This window comes from Tamandua tetradactyla, chromosome 26 (genome assembly GCF_023851605.1).
Source record: "Tamandua tetradactyla isolate mTamTet1 chromosome 26, mTamTet1.pri, whole genome shotgun sequence".
NCBI classification, from domain to species: Eukaryota; Metazoa; Chordata; class Mammalia; order Pilosa; family Myrmecophagidae; genus Tamandua; species Tamandua tetradactyla.
In genome coordinates, this window is record NC_135352.1 from 21415086 (window position 1) to 21436042 (window position 20957).

A 20957-nucleotide genomic window follows, 5' to 3' on the forward strand; every position below is an offset into this window, starting at 1 on the left:
TAAACTGCTGAGTGGGTGGAGCGTCAAGGCGGAGGCCTGGCAAGGGTGGAATTACGGTGATTAGGGGACCACAGCTTCTCTCCTTCAAGATGTTCCCTTCACCCCCTTCTCTCTTCTTTCCCTTACTGAGGCTGTAGCCGACTGTCTCTTAGGTGGCCATATCGGTTTTATCATAGTTCTCACATGAAATCCACAATACCTCGTAATTATTTAACATTGGAATAAAAATCAGTGAGTTAAACCTTCTGTATTTCTTTCTAAAGAGCTCCAGAGAAGGTTCTTCTTGTCTACGACCTTTCCTGCCGATGAACAGACCTAAATAAGAAGAAAAAAAAAATCAAACTTTTTTTGTATGCTGTATGGCAGGGGTCACATTTATTCTTTTTCCATGTGAATATCCTCTTACTGCAGTTCCATTTGTTGAAATTACGTTTGTTTGGGTTTTTTGTTTGTTTGCTTGCTTGTTTGTTTTTTGGGGAAGTGCAGGGGCTGGGAATCGAACCCAGGTCTCCCGCATGACAGGTGAGAACTCTACCACTGAACTACTCTCACACCCCAAAATCAAAGACTTTATTCCTAAAAATAAAAGTTATCGTCTTCTCTCATCAAAGCCTGGTTTCTAAAGATGGGCTGCTCTCCAAGGAGCTTACAGTTGATCGTGCACACGTATGTCTGCCTAATTAGAATCTGTGCAGAGGCAAATCCTGCCATCATGTGGCTTTAGAGACAATCCTTCCTGCGCTAAATTTTTTTTAAAAGCTAAGGATAATAACCTAGAAGAACTCAATAATAGTTGTGCAGGGTTGAAACTGTTGTATACCCCAGAAATGCCATATTCTTTAATCCTGATTCAATATTGCAGGGTGGGATCCTTTTGATTAAATGGTTTCCATGGAGATATTGCAAGGTGGGATCTTTTTGATTAGGTGGTTTCCATGGAAATGGGCCTCAATCTGCCTACTGGAGTTCTTTACCAGGGAACTTCTTAAAGAGGGAACCGTTTTGGAAAAAGTTTCAGAGCTGACACAACAGAGATGTTTGGAGATGCAGAAAGAAAACACCTGCAAATGAGAAGCTGGGAAGGAAAGCCAGCAGACTTCTGCATGTGTCTTCCCAGCTATCAGAAAAACCCTGACCATTATCAGCTTTTTCTTGAGTCAAGGTATCTGTCTCTGGATGCCTTAGTTTGGATATTTTATGACCTTAGAACTAGAAACTTGTAACTTAATAAATTCCCTTTATAAAAGCTGACCCATTTCTGGTATATTGCATTTCTGGCAGCACTGAAAAACCAAAACAGTAGTAATACTTTTAAAATGGCTAAAAGTGGGTTGAAATTATTCCACAAATATTTATTATAAATATGAGCAATTGAATAGTATTGTAGGTAAGTAATAAAAATGTAGCCTTCTTCAAAGAAGATGTGGTAAAATGGGAGATGTGAAAAGTGTGTAGACTGCTGTTCCATTTCTGATTCCAGGATTCTGTAACTGTTAGAAAAGGAGCAGTGTAGGGCATTGTGGTGTCTAGTATCTGAACACAATTTCCAATCAGGAAATTCGATCATATATATATATATTTTTTAACATGGGCAGGCACTGGGTCTCTGACATGGCAGGCAAGAACTCTGCCTGCTGAGCCACCGTGGGCCCCCCTGACCCCTTATTTTTAATTCCCTAATAGTCACTGTTGCCCTTGGATCATTGATTTGCTCATCTTCATTGTGGGGGTATTTCAGTCCAGGTAGAAACTTTTAATTCTTGTGTTTATACTCTCCTGATTGGGGGCATAAGGTCAGTATCCATGGAAAAAGTTGACAGTTCCAGGGAAGTTAATTTTTATACCAATCTCCTATACAGGTGGCCCAAGGAAGTAAGACTTTAAAGTGCTACACCAGTTCAGTGGTAGAAAGCTCGCTTTCTGTGCAGGAGACCCGGGTTCGATTCTCAGACCATGCACCTCCCCCCTCCAAAAAAAAAAAAAAAAGTAAAATGCTACATCAAAATAAATGATACAATATTTAGTTATTTCAAGCCCCACAGAAACTGGACTGGCATTTTATATGCATTTTTAAGTAGGTAACTGTTTTGAGTTTGGATTGTAAAGAGATTTGGATTGTGTGTAATATAGTAGCTATTTCGAGAGAGATTAATTTGCTGTTTAATCCAAATACAAAGATAAATGCCACAGACACAAGAGCTCAGATTAATTCATGCAAATAATTACTTTTTTTTCTATTTTAACAAATGAACATAATTTCATTGAATATGGTTGTGGAACAATGTTCATATAGATATGCCTTAATGTTGAATGAAGTTGTGCCCATAACGTATAACAATTATGCATATTCAGCATTTATGTAGGTGTTTGAACGTGGACCCAGGTGCGTTTCTAATCAGATGAAGTACTAAGAAAATCGCAGAAGCACTAACTGTTTTTCTCCATTTCATCTATCATAAGACCAGGAGTTATCCCTTCCAGGATTTTTTAGCACACACTTTAGAACCAGCTATAAACTAAGTTTAGAATTGCCACCACAAAAGAAAACATTGTAGTGAGAAATGTGTTGGGGAAAAGAGTATTTGGAAGGAACCACCAAGCTTTTGGGATGGGGGGCGGCAACGATTCCTCCCGCAATCACTAAATTTAACCGAAAAGTTCTCATTCTCAAAGCAAATACCTTGCATTTCTGTCTCGGGAGATCTCTGGGTCCACCATCAAAGACACCTCTTCCTCTCTCCACAGTCCCCCCTTCCAAGCCAGGAGACAGCTTGCAACCCCTCTTTTGGTGGTGCATTTCCGCTTCCCCCCAAATCCGCGTAGTAACATAGGCTTCCTTACCCCAACACATTTTTTTTACAGGTATGAAAAACTTGGCCCGCCGTTGGCTGCCCTCAGCTTGTTTACCAGAACCCACAAGCTGACCCGGGCATTTGCCAAGCAGGGTACCGGGGCGTTGGTCTCAGCGCCTGCACACTCTCCAGTGGCGCATTTATCCGGGGTGGGCAACTCTCACTTGCCCCGGGGTGGGGGCTAGGGGGGTGGGCAGGCGAGGGATCCCTTCCGCCGAAGTTGCCCAGGTCTGATCTGTCGCCCTGGCCGGGGAGACGAGGAGCGCTGTCCCCCGGCCCGCGCGCCCCTCGGCACAGAGCGTGGCCGCTCGGCTCCGGAACTGCCCCGGGAGCTGCGCCACGGGTTACCCCGAACCCAAGGGTCGGTCGGACGGGGAGAGGGGGAAGGGGCAAGGGGGGCGCCTTCGCTTCCAGCTCCAGAACCCCCCGTTCTCCCCCCACCCCGCCCCTCCCAGGTGCCCAGCGGCGAGCGGGGAGCCCGGACTCCGGGGCCGTGCGGAGAGTCCCCCAGACAACCCGCCCCGGGGCGCATCCGGCGGCGGGGAGGAGGGTGGAGGGGCCCGGGCGGGGGCGGGAGCGGGGCGGCGCCTCCCGCCTCCCCCTGGCCGTCCTCCCTCTCCCCCTCCCCCCCTCCCTCCTCCTCCTCCCCCTCCTCCTCTGGCAAGCCACTGCCTTGGCGGGACCCGAGAGCCGGGAGTCGGCGGCTGGGGCTCGGCGGCTGCGGAATGGGGACTTAGCGCCACGGCCGCGGCAGTGGCCGCAGCGAACCCGGTCGCCGCCCCGGGGCCCGTCCCGCCGGGGACGCAGGGCGCGCGCAGCCCGACCCCGAGCCAGGCCCGCGGGCGGCGGCGGCGGCGGCGGCGGCGGCGGCGGAGCTGGGCAGGTGGATGCGGCTGGAAGATGGCGCCCTCGGGCCCGGGCAGCGTCAGGCGCCGGTGCCGGCGGGTACTCTACTGGGTCCCCGTGGTGTTCATCAGCCTCCTGCTGGGCTGGTCCTACTACGCCTACGCCATCCAGCTGTGCATAGGTGAGTGCGCGCCCCGCCCGCCGCCGGTCCCCGCGCTCACCCCACCCCTCCCCCTCCCCCTTCCCACCCCGCCACCCCCGGTGCCGCCCCGCGCCCAGGCCCACCCCGCCGGCCCCCTGGCGGCAGCGTCCACGCTCAGCCCTCACCCCCTGGGCAGCCCACCCGGACGGTCCCGGGACGGGGGAGGAGGGCACAGCAGCGCCCTCTCTCTCCCGAGCCCGAAACTCCCCGGCACACTCCCCCCACCCACCCGGCGCCCCTCACTGAGTTGCACCTCGGATGACACCGCGGCCGAACCCAGCCTCCGGCAGCGTCCTTCCCCTCCGAAGTCTCCTGTGACGGTGTCACCTCCACCAACTCCCACGCAGCGCAGCCACCCGGCCACCTCCTTCCGCTAACCACCCGCCACCCCAGCCACACACCCCCCACCCCGGATGGGCTGCAGGGTCTCCGGGAGAACCGTGGTCTCCGCTGCCGGGAGCCTCGGCGGAGGGAGGGGGCCGGGGAGGCTGCGCCCGCGGCTGGAGGACTCCCAGCTGGGCCCAGGATCCGAGTTGCGCCAGACCCATGCGGGGGCCGGGGGCCCAGGGCCGCGGCCGCTGGTGTAGGAGCTTCTCTTTTCTGGTTGTCGTTAATCCACTTTTTAAAAAAATCTGCGACCGTGCTCATGGGTGTTTTTTGTTACCTTTGTGATTTGGGGAATGCCAGTTGCACACTTTCTACTTAGAGGGCATGGGGGTTGGGGAGAGAACTACCTGAAAGTATTTTCAAAAGCATACGTAATCCACAAGACCATAATTTCGGCATTAAAATAATGGGAGGTGGGGGGTAAGAGGTGAGCATCCGAGGTTCTTTTTGTCCAGAGAGCTAAGTGCTTCAAATCCAAGTGTCGGGCTCCTGGATGCGTGGGGTACATGCACGCCGAAGATTTAAAAAAAAAAAAGTTATTTATGCAAAACTAGGGAACACAATTATGTTTCTGGATGTAAACCGGCTTCTACCTTCAGAGGTTTTTATTTGAAGAGAGGATGACCTTTCTAGCCGTGTGCTGTGAATGCTTTTTGTGTTTGATGTTCCATCTAAGAAAGTACCTGCGTTTTTACGTTGGGTGGGACAAGGAGAAAAGTGAAATACTGGACTGTTTAGTTGGACCTTCCCAACTTAAGCATTTTCAGTGCTTCCAGGGTTCAGACCTAGAATCTTAATCTCAAAATGTTGCCCCTTGTGAGAAATAGGTTTCAGAATCATACTCCAAAATAATTTCTGACTTAACTTTTCAAAGAATTCAGACTAACTTCTGTTTTCATGGGGTTTGATAATTTGCTATTATTACTTTGTGTTTTGTTTGTTTGTTTGTTTTGCAACAGAAGCTCTCTTTTGGGGGAAAAAAGTGAGTGTTAAGAACGAGATGGTCTCTACTGAAATCAAAATAATGCATCTGTGTAGGTGATATTCAAGGCGTCTAAAATGTATAAGAATAAAACTTACAGAAACATTTTGTAATTTTTATGTTAACTTCTAATAGGTAAACTAGTTTGCCTTAGTAAGATACACTGACTTTGTAATGTAACTATTCGGAGCCTTAGTTGTGTCCTTCATTTTCTTAAATGAACAATTTCAATTAATGTAACTGGTGCAAAGGAAGGAAGTCCTAGCAGGCCTTGTTATCAAAACAACTTATTCCCCTGTGGTTGCACATTAAGCTAAGAAGTTTAGCCTGGTGCTGTGTCTTATGTCCATGAGAAGGAAGCATATGAAGACAGAGGGTGCTTTTTTTTGCCTACAGGTGTCTTTGCATGCAGCTGAGGTGCTATATGGGGAAGTCTTATCAGATCGGGTAGACTGTGGGTGGGGGAAGCAGGGAGACACAAACTAAATGGAAAATTGCTATTATATCTGGATTATTTGTATATATAGCCTGTCAATTTACAACAAATCTAAAGTATCCACAGTGTTAAAAATCCATACTATTTCAGTAAGTGGTTATTTGGTTAAGAAGAATGCCTCTTTCTAAACCTCCTAAGAGATAGCCAGTTACTAATATATATATATATATATATATATATATATTTGCATTCTATATATTTTGGGGGCAGGTACCAGGAATCGAATCCGGGTGTCTGGCACGGCAGGTGAGAATTCTGCCACTGAGCCACTGTCACACTGCCCAGTTACTGATATTTTAACTGATGATTTTTGAGAAGGGAAAAGTAAAATTGCACATTGCTTCCAGTCACTGCGTATCTGGCCTGGCATAATGCCACTGCATGGAAAGCAGTCAATAAATGGTTTTGAATAAACACATAGATGATTCAGAGGCGGTATCTCCTAGGTTGTCAGAAAGTAGTTTTTATATTTCTTTTGCTATAGAATTAAAACAGTAAATAATCATATGAAAGCTCTAGATCTTAGAGTGTAAAAAAGGCAGAACAAGCTGAAAATGAATTTGAATCTAGAAGCTATGTTGGTTTAGGAATAATAAGCTCCAGAAGCTTGGATAGCTTTTGTTGGGGGCAAGTTTAATTGTACAGTGGCTCAGTGGCAGAGTTCTCACCTGCTGTGGCAGAGACCTGGGTTCGATTCACGGTGCCTGCCCATGCCAAAAAAAAAAGAGGTTAAATTAATTGCACAGTGCCTTTGCAGGTACTAGGAAGGATGGTGACTAATATGACAAACACAAAAACAGCCTTCTCTCCTTTTTTACAAACATCCCCCCATCCTGCCCCTAGCATTAGTCACATCATACCCATGTGGATTCTTCTTCTCTGAAAAATAGTGACTTACAATTAGATTTGCCAGATTTCAGCTCTAATGCATTGGCCAAAGGTTGGGACCAAACTGTGGGGGGCTGGAAGCTGGAAATTGAAGTGGAAATTGAAGTGACTGAAGAATAGAACAAACAGAGCCATTTACCCTGGCCTTCCTTCTACATTTGCTGTCAGCTGTGGATGACCCTGAATGTAAATGAGTCTGTGCCCTTTGCTGAATGAACTGCAATTTAGGAGTAGTGCTTATCCTGGTATCCTTGGAAACTGGAGATAATGATTCTCATTACAGCTAGTTTCTATATTTACCACATGGATTTATATGGCTCTCGAGGCATTTTTTTCCATTAGCATAATTTTTGCTTAGTGTTTATTTTTATTTAAAAACCTTATCCCCTTTTTGGAATATGTATATGTTTAAAATATACAGGATGCAAGGGGCGAGTGCTTCAGATAAGTGTGCTTTCCCACACTGTCAAAGAAAAGATGAAATAGGATTGTGAAGCTTGTAATCATTCAGAATGTGATTATCCAGTGTGTTGATTAATTAGGCCCTTTTGTTCATATTCTCTCTCCCCCTCCTTTGTTCCCTTTCCCTCCTCACTCCTCTTCCCCTCCCTCCCTCCAACTCCTCTTTCCACCCCTGGCCTCTTTTATGTGTTTTCTATCTTCGATCCTCTTTTGTGTGTTATGTATCTTTGATCCCTTTAATTATTACTTGTTTCCTTTTCCATAAAGTAGGATAAATGCCAAGGGTAAAGTTTGCAAGTGGTAGTTTAAGATGCACAATTAAAGAGAGTAAGAGTAGTCTGCAGCTGGGGGTATGCTTGATTCAATGGACAAACTGGATATGGCATATACATCCATACATATATATATTTTACAGATCAATTATGACAGTTACGGTGTTAACTTTGTCGCAGAAGGTAACTGAAGTTTTCCCTTTTAAGTACCAACATTTTAAACCTTTTTTAACTGTTTGTGACTTTTTATTTTGTTATAATTGAAATCTACGAGAAACCTCGACAGTTCTTTGTTTAATCATTTTGGCTATAATTTTTCACTAATGTGTTACACATTTCCCTGCTCTCCCAGGTGGGTGCTATGGAATATTTATTATGTTATACAGTAAGACAGTTCTAGTTTACTTATGGTTCTAAGTCATTTGGAAAAAATCACAAAGATTATCCAAAATGAGCAGAAAGAAGGAATTAACAAAGATTGGAGTGGAGATAAGTTAATTAGAGAAATAAAAAACAATAGAGATAATCTTCAAAACCACAAGTTGGTTCCTTGAAAAGATCAATACATCGACTTTTCCTTTTAGCTAGACTGAAAAGAAAAAAAGAGGATGCAAATAATTAAAATCACAAATGAAAAGGTGGTATTCTACTGAATTCACAGAAATAAAAAGGTCTATAAAAGGATAGTAGTATGAGCAACTGTATGGCAGCTGTATGCCAATTGGATGACCCAGATGAAATGGACAAATTCTTAGATGCGCGCAAGTTACCTAGACTGAGTCAAGAAGAAATAAAAGATTTCAACAAACCAATAACAAGTAAAGAGATTGAATCAATAATCAAAAACTTCCCAACAAAGAAAAACCCAGAATCAGATGGCTTCACTGGTGAATTTTACCAAACGTTCCAAAAAGAACTAACACCAATCCTGCTCAAATGCTTGCAAAAAATTGAAGAGAAGGGAACACTTCCTAACCCATTCTCTATGGCAAGCATCTCCCTAATACCAGAGACAGATAAAGCTGCAACAGAAAAAGAAAACTAAAGACCAATATCCTTTATGAATATATATGCAAAAATCCTCAACAAAATGCCAGCAAACTAAATCCAACAACACATTAAAAGAAATACACACCATGATCAAGTGGGATTTATCCTAGGTATGCAAGGGTGGTTCAACATAAGAAAATCAATCAATGTAATACACCACCTGTGCTGGAAATGTGTATATGTATCCTATGAATGTTCCTCCTTTGTATGTTGGCAGCAAATGACTTGTTATGAGTTTTCAAAGGTCCAGAGAAAATGGAGAGAATTTTGCCTGAGGATGGACCATGCCTGTAACTGACTTGATGAGATTTTATACTGTTTCTAATTTTGTACTTCATTTGTATTGCTACTGAAAGTTTAAGGTTTTCTAATATTGTTATGAAATGAATGCATTTTGTATATGGGAAAAACATGTCTTTTTTAGGGGTCAGAGGGTAGAATGTGCTGGTTTGAAAGAAAATATGCCCCCTAAGAAAAGCCATGTTTTAATCAAAATATCATTTCATAAAGGTAGAATAATCTCTATTCAATATTGTATGTTTGAAACTGATCAGATCATCTCCCTGGATGCTGTGATTTAATCAAGAGTGGTTGTTAGACTAAATTAAGGGACAACATGTCTCTACCCATTTGGGTGGGTCTTGATTGGTTTATTGGAGTCCTATAAAAGAGGAAATATTTTTAAGAATGAGGGATCCAGAGAGAGCAACACTACGAAGCAGAGAGTCCACCAGCCAGCGACCTTTGGAGATGAAGAAGGAAAACGCCTCCTGGGGAGCTTCATGAAACCAGAAGCCAGGAGAGAAAGCTAACAGATGACGCCGTGTTCACCATGTTCCCTTCCAGCCAAGAGAGAAGCCCTGGCTGTGTTCACCATGTGCCTTCTCACTTTAGAGAGAAACCCTGAACTTCATCGGCCTTCTTGAACCAAGGTATCTTTCCCTGGATGGATGCCTTAGATTGAACATTTCTATAGACTTGTTTTAACTGGGATATTTTCTCGGCCTTAGAACTGTAAACTAGCAACTCATTAAATTCCCCTTGTCAAAAGCCATTCTGTTTCTGGTATATTGCATTCCAGCAGCTAGCAAACTAGAACACCACCTAACAAATTGAAGATGAAAAAAAACGCCTGATTATATTGATTGATGAAGAAAAGGCATTTGACAAAATCCAGCATGGCTTTTTAATGGAAAAAAAAAAAACACTTAGAAAACTAGGAATAAAAGGAAACTTCCTCAACATAATAAAAGGCATATATGAAAAAAACACAGCTAATATCTTACTCAGTGTTGGAAGACTGAAAGCCTTCCCTTTAAGACCAGGGACAGCACAAGGACGCCCGCTGTCACCACCATTATTCAGCATTGTGTTGGAAGTTCTCTCTAAAGCAAAGACAAGAAAAAGAAATAGAAGGTATCCAAATTGGAGAGGAAGGTATAAAACTTTCACTGTTTGGCAGATGACATCCAATATATAGAAGGTCTTGAAGAGTCTACAACAAATCTATGGGAGCTAATAAACAAAATCACAAAGCGGTGGGGTTCAAGATCAACATTCAAAAATCTGTAGTGTTTCTATGCACTATTAATGATCAATCAAAGAGGAACTCAAGAAAAAATTCCATTTACGATAGCAACTAAAAGAATGAAATATTTAGGAATAAATTTAACCTTTACATTTAAAGGACTTTTACCTGGAAAATAAGACATGGTTAAAAGAAAAAAAGAAGATATAAATAAATGGAAGGATATGTTGTGCTCATGGATCAGAAGACTAAATATTGTTAAGATGCTAGTTCTACCCGAAGTGGTTTACAGATTCAACACAATCCTAATCAAAATCCCATGAACCTTCTTTGCAGAAATGGAAAAGCCAATCATCAAATTTATATGAAAGAGTAAATGGTCCTGAATAGCAAAACTCATCTTGAAAAGGAAGAACAAAGTTGGACAACTCAACACTTATCAATTTTGAAACTTACTACAAAGCTACAGAAATCAGTGTGGTACTGCAATAAGTATAGACATACAGACCAATGGAATTGAATTGGGACTTCAGAAGCAAAGCTTCACATCTGTGGCCAATTGATTTTCAACAAGGGTGCAAAGTACACTCCATGGGGAAAGAATAGTCTCTTCAACAAAGGGTGCTGGGACAACTGAATCTCCACATACTAAGGAGTGAAAGTAGACACTGACCTCACACTATATAAAAAAGTTAACTCAAAATGGATCAAAATGAGTGAAAACAAAACCTGTAAAGCTCCTAGAAGAAAAATAGAGAAGCATCTTTAGGATCTTGTGTGAGGCAGTGGTTCCTTGACTTTATACCAAAAGCTCAAGCAACGAAATAAAAAATAGATAAATGGGACTTCATCAAAATTTAAAACTTTTGCACATAATGGAATTTATCATAAAAGTAAAAATGCAGCCTACAGAATGGGAGAAAATATTTGGAAACCACATATCCAATAAGGGCTTAAATATTCAGAATATATAAAGAAATCCTACAACTCAAAAATAAAAAACAACCCAATTTTAAAAGGGGCAAAAGTGTTGAATAGACAATTCTACAAAGATTTATAAATGGCCAATAAGGCTCCTAAAAAGGTGCTTAATGTCATTACCCATTAGGAAAATGAAAATCAAAACCACAATGAGATACTACGTCACAGGCACAAGCATGGCTACTATTTTTTTTTTTTTTTAAGATATAACAAGTGTTGGAAAGGATATCTCATTGGTGGGCATGTAAACTGGTACAGCAACTGTGGAAAGCACTTTGGTAGTTCCTGCAAAAGTTAAGTATAGAATTGTCATAAGATCTGGCAATCCCACTACTAGTTATATACACCAAAGAGCTGAAAGACCAGCACTCAAAACTGTATCTGCACACCTGTGTTCATAGCAGCGATATTCTCAATTGCCAAAAGATGAAAGCAACCCAAGTGTCCATCAATAGATGATTGAATAAATAAAATGTACCCAAGTGCCCATCAATAGATGATTGAATAAATAAAATGTGGCATGTACATACAAAGAAATATTGTTTAGCCATAATGAAAAATGAAGTTCTATTACGTGTGTCAGAATGAATGAACCATGAAGACGTCATATTGAGTGAAATAAGCCACATAGTAAAGGACAACTATTGTACGATCTCACTGATATAAAATAATTCAAAGAAGCAAATTCATAATCAGAAACTAGAATACAGGTTCCAGGGGCTAGGGCAAGGATAGGGAATAAGGAATTAATGCTTAATGTTTGGGTGTGTTCTCGTTTGCTAGCTGCCAGAATACAATATACCAGAAACAGAATGGTTTTTAGAAAGGGGAATTTAATAAGTTGCTAGTTCACGGTTCTAAGGCCGAGAAAATGTCCCAATTAAAACAAGTCTATAGAAATGTCCAATCTAAGGCATCCAGGGAAAGATACCTTGGTTCAAGAAGGCCGATGAAGTTCAGGGTTTCTCTTTCAAGTGAGAAGGCACATGGTGAACACAGTCAGGGCTTCTCTCTCAGCTGGAAGGGCACATGGCGAACACAGCGTCATCTGCTAGCTTTCTCTCCTGGCTTCCTGTTTCATGAAGCTCCCTGGGAGGCGTTTTCCTTCTTCGTCTCCAAAGCGCTGGCTGGCAGACTCTCTGTTTCGTGATGCTGCTGCATTCTCTGCTTTTTCTGAATCACCTCTTTCTCTAAAATGTTTCCTCTTTTATAGGATTCCAGTAAACTAATCAAGACCCACCTGAATGGGTGGAGAACGTCTCTACCTAATCCAGTTTAACAACCACTCTTGATTGAGTCACATCTTCAGGGAGATGATCTAATTACAGATTCAAACATACAGTACTGAATAGGGATTAGAAGAAATGACTGGATTTATAAAATGGGATTAGGATTAAAACATGGCTTTGCAAGGGTACATATATCCTTTCAAACCAGCCCAGGGTGAGTAAAGAGTTTTGGTAATGGTATGAAGGGAGCATGATATTGTGAATTGAATAAACACCACTGAATTATGTATTTTGAATGTGGTTAAAGGGAGAAACTTTAGGTTGTATATATGTTACTAGAAGAAAAATTTTTTAATGACTATAAAATACAGTGAAGCCAATATAGACAGTAGGTAGTAGTATAAATATAATAGAGGCATACCTCATTTTATTGTGCTTTTTTATTGCGCTTCACTAATATTGCATTTTTTACAAATGGAAGGTTTGTGGCAATCCTAAATTGAGCAAATCTGTCGGTAATATTTTTTCCAATAGCGCATGCTCACTTTGTGTCTTTTTGTCACATTTTGGTAATTCTCACAATATTTCAAACTTTTTCATTATTATTATATGTGTTATGGTGATCTTTGATGTTGCTACTGTAATTGTTTTGGGGCACCAACAACTGCCCATATAAGATGACAAAGTTAACTGGTAAATATTGGGTGTGTTCTGACAGCTCCACCAATCGGCTGTTCCATCTCTCTCCCTCTCCTCCAGCTTCCCTATTCCCTTAGAGACAGTAATATTGAAATTAGGCCAACTAGTAACCCTACAATAGCCTCTAAGTGTTCAAGTGAAAGGAAGAGTCCCTTGTTTCTCACTTTTTTTTTTTTAGGTAACAATTTCACTCTTTTTTTTTGTTATTATTAATTTAAAAAATTAACAAACAAACAAAAACATTAACATATCATTCCATTCTACATATATAATCAGTAATTCTTAATATCACATCACATAGTTGCATATTCATCATTTCTTAGAACATTTGCATCGATTTAGAAAAAGAAATAAAAAGACAACAGAAAAAGAAATAAAACAATAACAGAAAAAAAAAAAGATTATACATACCATACCCCTTACCCCTCGCTTTCCTTGCTTCTCACTTTAAATTAAAAGCTAGAAATGCGTAAGCTTAGTAAGGAAGGCCTGTTGAAAGCCACAACAGGCCAAAAGCTAGGCTTCTTGTGCCAAATAGTTAGCCACATTGTGAATGCAAAGGAAAAGTTCTTGAAGGAAATTAAAAGTGCTGCTTCAGTGAAGACACAAATGATAAGAAAGCAAAACAGCCATATTGCTGATATGGAGAAAGTTTTTAGATGTCTGGCTAGAAGATCAAGCCAAGCACAACATTTCCTCAAGCCAAAGCCTAACCCAGAGCAAGGTCCTCACTCTCTTTGTTGTATAAAGGCTGAGAGAAGAGAGGAAGCTGCAGAAAAAAAGAAGGGCGGGGTGGGGGGGGGGGGGAGCTTGCAGAGAATAGTTCATGAGGATAAGGAAAAGAAGCCATCTCCATAACATAAAAGTGCCCGGTGAAGCAGCATCTGCTGATGTAGAAGCTGCAGTAAGTTATCCACAATATCTAACTAGGGCAGTTGATGACAGTAGCTACATTAAACCGCAGATTTTCACTGTAGACGAAACATCCTTCTTTTGAAAGAAGTTGCCATCAAGGACTTTCATAGCTGGAAAGAAGTCAGTGCCTGTGTTCTAGTCTGCTAGCTGCCGGAATACAATTTGCCAGTAACAGAATGGCTTTTTAAAAGGGAAATTTAGTAAGTTGTTAGTTTACAGTTCTAAGGCTGAGAAAATGTCCCAGTTAAAACAAGTCTATAGAAATGTCCAATCAAAGGCATCCATAGAGAAATACCTTGGTTCAAGAAGGCTGATGACGTTCAGGGTTTCTCTCTCAGGTGGAAAGGCACATGGCCAACACGGTGTCATCTGCTAGCTTCTTCTTCTGGCTTCCGGTTTCATGAAGCTCCCCGGAAGCAGCTTTCCTTCTTCATCTCCAAAGGTCGCTGGCTGGTGGACTCTCTGTTTCATGGTGCTGCAGCATTCTCTGCTCTCTCTGAATTGCTCACTTTCTCCAAAATGTTTCCTCTTTTAAAGGATTCCAGTAAACTAATCAAGACTCACGAGACATGTCTCCACCTAATGCAGTTTAGCAACCACTCTTGATTGAGTCACATCTAAATACACTTTCAAATATACAGTACTGAATAGGGATAAGAAGAAACAGCTGCCTTTACAAAATGGGATTAGGATTGAAACATGGCTTCTCTAGGGTACTTACATCCTTTCAAACCAGCACAAGCTGTCTTCAAAGCTTTAAAGGCCAGGCTGACTCTCTTGTTATGACCTAATGCAGCTGGTGATTTTAAATTGAAGCCAGTGCCCCTTTATCATTCTGAAAATCCTAGGGTCCATAAGAATTATGTTAAATCTACTCTGTCTGTGCTCTATAAATGGATCACCCTAACCTAGATGACAGCACATCTATTTATAACATAGTTTGCTAGATATTTTAAGCCCGCTGTTGAGACCTATTGCTCAGAAAATAGACGCCTCTCAAAATATTACTTGCTCAAGGAGAATGTACCTGGTCACCCAAGAGCTCTGATGGAGATTAATTAAAACGAGATTAATGTTTTGATGCCTGCTAATGCAACACCCATCCTGTAGCCCATGGATCAAGGAGTCATTTCAATCTTCAAGTCTTATTATTTAAGGAATACATCTCATAAAGTGATAGTTGCCATAGATAGTGATTCCTCTGATGGATCTCTGTAAAGTAACTTGAAAACCTTCTGGAAAGGATTCACCCTTCTGTATACTGTTAACATTTGTGATTCATGGGAGGAGGCGAAAATATCAACATTAACAAGAGTTTGGAACAAGTGGATTCCAACCCTCATGGATGTTTGAAGGGCTCAGGATTTCACTAGAGGATGTGCTGCAGATGTGGTGAAGATAGAAAGAGAACTACAATTAGAAGTGGCGCCTGAAGATGTGACTGCATTGCTGCCATCTCAAGATAAAGCTTTAAAGGATAAGGAGTTGCTTCTTATGGATGAGTAATAAGAGTGGTTTCTTGAGATGGAATCTACTACTGGTGAAGATGCTGTGAGCCTTGTTGAAATGACCACAAAGGATTCAGAATATTATATCAACTTAGTTGATAAAACAGCAGCAGGGTTTGAAAGGATTGACTGCAACTTTGAAAGAAGTTCTCCTATCAAACAGCATTGCATGCTACCGAGAAATCTTTCATGAAAGGACGAGTCACTTTGATGCAGCAAACTTACTACTCTCTTCTTTTAACAAATTGCCACAGCTGCCCCGACCTTCAGCAGCCAGCACGCTGACCAGTCAGCAACAGCCAGCATCAAGGTGAGACCCTCCACCAGCAGCAAGGTTCCATGCTGCTGAAATCTCAGGGGTTGGTTAGCATTTTTTCATGATCAAGTATTTTTAAATTAAGGTGTGTATAATGTCTTTTTAAGACATAATGAGATTGTACCCTTAACAGACTTCATTATAATGTGCACATAACTTTTATATCATTGGGGAACAAACAAACAAAAAATCTGTGATTCATTTCAATGCAATAGTCACTTTATTGCCATGATCTGGAACCAAATGTGTAATATCTCCAAGGTATGCCTGCATTGTTTCATCACATAGCTGAGGCACTATATTAAGGTACAGGGTTAATCATAGGGAAAACTGTGTGTGAGGGGGTGGGTATTTATGGGAATTCTGAATTTTCTACATGATTTTTCTGTAAACGTACAGCTTCTCTAATAAAATTTTTTCTTAATTAACTGAAATCAAAACCTTAAAAAAAATCCATGAAGATTGAAAAGCTTAGGTATCAACCCCTTCCCTCATTTGTACAGGAAAAAAATTCGTATGTTCAACAGGTTGCTAAATATTCTATGTCCTTCCTCTGAGTTACCCAATTAAGGTGTCACCTGTGCCTTCAGCTGCTGTGATGTAATGTTTAAAATGTCTACCCTTTCCCTTCAAATTCATTTAATCTCACTTACCCAAGGAAGTCATTTAGCAAATTTGTTAAGCTTTGTTGTTACTGTTTAAAAGGAGTTTGCACAGCTCGCCCCACCCCCACCCCCCAAAATAGGAGCCATCTGCCTTTGCACAACTGTTTTAGTGTTTTAGAAGGCTTTATAGTTTGGGACAGATAGTGAACATTTTTGACTTTGCAGGCGATATGGTCTCCATGGCAACTACCCAACAATGCTATGATAGCACAAAAGCAGCCATAAGCAAATGTGCATGGCTGTGTTCCAATAAAATTTTAGGTACAAAAGCAGTTGATGGGTCAGATTTTGCCCTGGGGTGTGTTAGAATTTAGACCATCTGAATATTGGTGTTTTACTTACAGTTTTGCCATCTTTATGAATGACTGTCCCTCAGCGATGATTGTAGCTTCTCATGTTCCACTGTGATTATTAGAGCTAGTCAGGAATTAAAAGTTATAAGTCCACAAAAATTAGTTTGGGAAATATGTGTCATATGTTCTTTCTTTTAAACAAGGAAATGTCCCTATGGTTAAAAGAAATCAAACATCATAGTTACATTTTATTAGGCTGTGATCTACCATTAATTCAAGGTTATTGCAAATTTAGGATGATGAGCCACACCAAGAAAGAAATGTTAATTTTTATTGGTAAATTATCATTTTAAAAAATTACACAGCGTGTTAAGTTTTTATTACTTTTTAGAAAATCAACAGACAGTTGATCTTGGAATAAAAATGACACTATCTGTATTAAAATAGTTTTAAGTGGAATATAAGACACAGCCATAGAAAACTGATACATGCAAAATTTTATTAACTAAATCGCTTTGGAAATTATTTCTTGCTGATTTTATTAACAGGATATGTTAGATCAGTGACTTTTCTGATATCACCTTTTTTCAAGATTTGAAATCATGTGAGTAAAAGAATAAAAACTTAATTTTTTTCAAATCAAAATTTAAATGTATAAAACACATTTCCCGAATTCATGGTCTGTGCTATCTTTTGATTTTAATGTAAATGGTCCTTGAGAAAGAAGGGGAAAAGGAGATTCAACTTAATCTTCTCTTTGTTCCATTTAGTGTGTTTGGAAATTATTTATTTATTTATTTATTTATTGGACAGTGCAATATTACTGTTTGCTATTAAATCCTATTAGAGATAATATATGTAGAGCAATTAGTACAATGCTTAAAGCATGTAGAGGCACTCAATAAATGTTGAATGATTTAATCTGTGATTTTCGCTTGGTCTTGTTTAACCCATTTTTATATGAAAACATCCAACTGTGTAATATAAATAAGTGAGAGAATGTGATCTAGCAGCCAAAGCTCAATTTGTACTAAATTGTGCTGTGGAAAATTTTGCTTTCAAATACTAACTGGGAATGTCATCCATGCTATTAGATTAACTAATTGCAAGAATATTTCCAGTAATTAAACAGAAGCCGAAGGGGTAGTTTCTTAAATCAAAATAATTATCTCTAGAAAAAGTATGTTTCACAAGATTAGAGAGATGTCAGCTTCTAAAAGGTTTGAGTAGGATTCATTCAGAAGCATTTCTTGAATGCTTGCTGTGGCCAGGCGCTTTGCCACACAGAGATGATTTAGAGGAGAAATTTAATAGACATCTTTTCCTAATAGCTTAGAAAGTTTGTTTCCAAACAACAGCTGAAGGCTTCTGTCCAGGAGAAGGGTTTTAACCTCTCAGAATGCTGCTTGCCCAGCAGAGGGGTAGGAAAGAATGAATGGAAAATGAAACATCCCACTCCTGGGAGCTTGTGAGTTAGTTGCTGGGCTAATATAAAAGAATAATCAATAAGTAAAAATAACTTGGGGGGGAGCACTTATGGAGTACTACATTTCAAACCATATTATAAATCTAACCACATTTAAATATTTCAGAGTAAGATTTGACCGGCAGTTATTGCCCTTGCTTCAAAGCTAGGTAGTCATTGCAGTTTCCTCACTTCTTACCTGAAGCTTGGGGCACTTATGTTCTGCTCAGAGCTTGTGACTCGGTAGGGGAAACTGAGGAGGGGTCAGGGAACTTCCTTAGCACAGCTAACTCATTGACTCCGTGGAAAGACTGGAGACCCTGGTTTAGGAGATGGACAGAACCCAAGACAAGGTGGATGTAGTGGAACTGACATCATACCAAAGGAGCAGCCTTGGTAAGGAGCTGTTGTCCTCGTGGTCCACCACCAATGAACACGGGACTCACCACTGCTTCCTAAACTGTGTAGAGATGGTTGCGGTATCAAAGACCTGGAGGGGAGTTCCAGATGACATCTGAGGTTGTGTGCCCGTGTACCAGACAGCAGGGCTCAGCCAGGGCCGGTATTTGAACCTTTTTTTGGCTTCCATGGTAGAAGAACGTGTCAGAATACCAAAATATCTATTCCAGAGGTTAGTATGGGGATGAGAGGTTCTAAATGAGATGCTGTTCCCTGGTTTTTGTTTCTTCCATTTGTTTTTTTATTTTTCATCTTGATGGAACAAATTTTTTTTTCCTAAGAAAGCTGGCACCAGGACTTACAATTTATAATTTATACTGCTGATTCCATGTATTTTGACAATTGCATCACGTCTCCCAGCCTTCTTTTCTCTAGGAAGTGGTGGGTCCACAGGTCCCCTTAGGCCCAGCACTCTATCTGTGATGACTGTAGAAACAGTCTCTCGTCTAATTTGCAGAATGATAGAATAGGAAATGGCATCGATCCTAATGCCCTCTGTTCGGAATCATTATTCCACAGATGGCTTAGAAAGGTGGTTTTAGTATCATGTAGGATCCTTTGCTTCGGTATAGCTACTTAGAAATACCACAGAAAATTAATAATGAAAGACATAATTGAATTATGTTCTTCAATAGGCCATTAAAAATTGTGAAATACTTGTTCTAATTCCATTGAGGGTAATTTTATTATAATACCTTGATTGCAATCCCAATACGTTTTTGAGAATGGGGAGGATTGGGACCTGGTCCCTGGGCTGGGGAGAGGAAGTAGATAACCTGATTTCTTAGGAAGCACATTGTAGCGATGAAGTAACAAATTGTGATTGCATGAGAGTTTTCCTTTCAGAGTCATAACATCACATTTTCTAACATTTGTGTAGCATTTTTCCCAATTTGATTTTTCAGCTGTGCCTTTCTTTTTTTAATTAGAGGAGTTGTAAGTTTACAGAACAATTATGAATAAAATAAAAGAGTCCCATATACCAGCCCACTACCAATGCTTTGCTTTGGTGTGGACCATTTGTTACAATTGATGACAGCACATTTTTATACTTGTTTTGTTAGTTGAAGTCCATGGTTTAACTTAGGGTTCACTGTTTGTGTAGTGTAGTTCCATGGATTTTTTTTTTAATTTGTTCTCTTACCATTTATGCAATTTAACATTTCCCTTTTAACACATTCAGGTACATATTTCAGTGCTGTTAATTGCATTCACAATGCTGTGCTGCCATCACCTCCATCCATTACCAAAACGTTTCCATCATTCCAAATAGGAACCCTGTACATTTTAAACCTTAGCTTCTCAAGCCCTATCCCCACCCGTCCTCTGGTAATTTAGACTCTGACTCTGTTAATTTGTTTATTCTAGTTGTTCCAAAGCAATGGGATCATACAACATTTGTCCTTTTGTGTCTTACTTAATTCCACCCAACATAACATCTTCAGGGTTCATCCATGTGCTCATGAGTATCAGGACTTCATTCTTTTTTGTGGCTGAATAATATTCCATTGTATGTATGTACCATGTTTTGTTTATCCGTAAGTTGATGGACACTTGGGTTACTTCCATCTTTTGGCAATTTGAATAATGCTGCTATAAACATCAGTGTGAAAATATTCAGGTTCCTGCCTTCAGATCTTTCGGGTATATACTTAATACTGGAATTGTCAGGGCTTATGATAGTTCTATACTTAGCTTTCTGAGGAACTGCCAAACTGCAGCTTTCTGAGGAACTGCCAAGCTGTCATCACACCTGCAGCATTTTACATTCCCACCAGCAATGAATGAGTGTTCCTATTTCTCCACATACTCTCCAACACTTATTTTCTGTTTTTCTGACCATGACTTTTAAATAAGTTATAAATAGTAGTGCCTGAAGTGTTACAAAATCCCTCTTCATTTGGGAGGCATTCAAGCAAAAGTATGTGCTGCATTTATTATTTTAGCATTTCTCTCACTCTGAATTGCATACTTGATGATAGTTCATTTAGCTATGTCATGCAGAATTATTTTTTAAGTACAAATTAAGGTGAAAATGATTTCATAGGTGGCAGAGTTTTATTTCTTCATCAGTTTCCCCAATGCATCCTGATATTCCTCTTCATGTGAAGTGTACAGTTAAGCTAACCTGCTATACTCAAATTAATTTGCAGTCTTGGATTCGTTTGCTAGCATTGTCACCTACCCTAGAGGAACAAAATGTTGTAGAAGAATGCATCAACAAAATACACACTTAATAAACGAAGTCTTTTAAAACTAAATACCTAAAAAGTCAAATAGTTTCAAGGTAGTTTGTCTTCATGAGCATGCTATAATAGATATGATCCTTATAACAGCAGTTCATGTAGTTGTAAGAACTCTGTGGGTTTATTTTATTATAATCCAGTGACTTTCAGAGCAGGGGTAAAATGGAAATATGGAAAAGCAGAATGCTTTTGTTTTAGGTATTTTATTTTCTTATA

At 40.4% G+C, this 20957-nt stretch overlaps 1 protein-coding gene across 2 annotated transcripts in view; it reads left to right on the forward strand.

Annotated features, from left to right (window-relative positions):
* Window positions 1–3730: 3730 nt before the first annotated feature.
* Window positions 3731–20957, forward strand: part of ZDHHC2 (zDHHC palmitoyltransferase 2) — a 95972-nt gene continuing 78745 nt past the window's right edge. For both annotated transcript variants that reach the window (XM_077144381.1, XM_077144382.1), the window contains exon 1: window positions 3731–3879. In XM_077144381.1, the coding sequence (XP_077000496.1) occupies window positions 3753–3879 (127 nt within the window). In that variant the 5' untranslated portion in view covers window positions 3731–3752. The remainder of the gene's footprint in view (window positions 3880–20957) is intronic.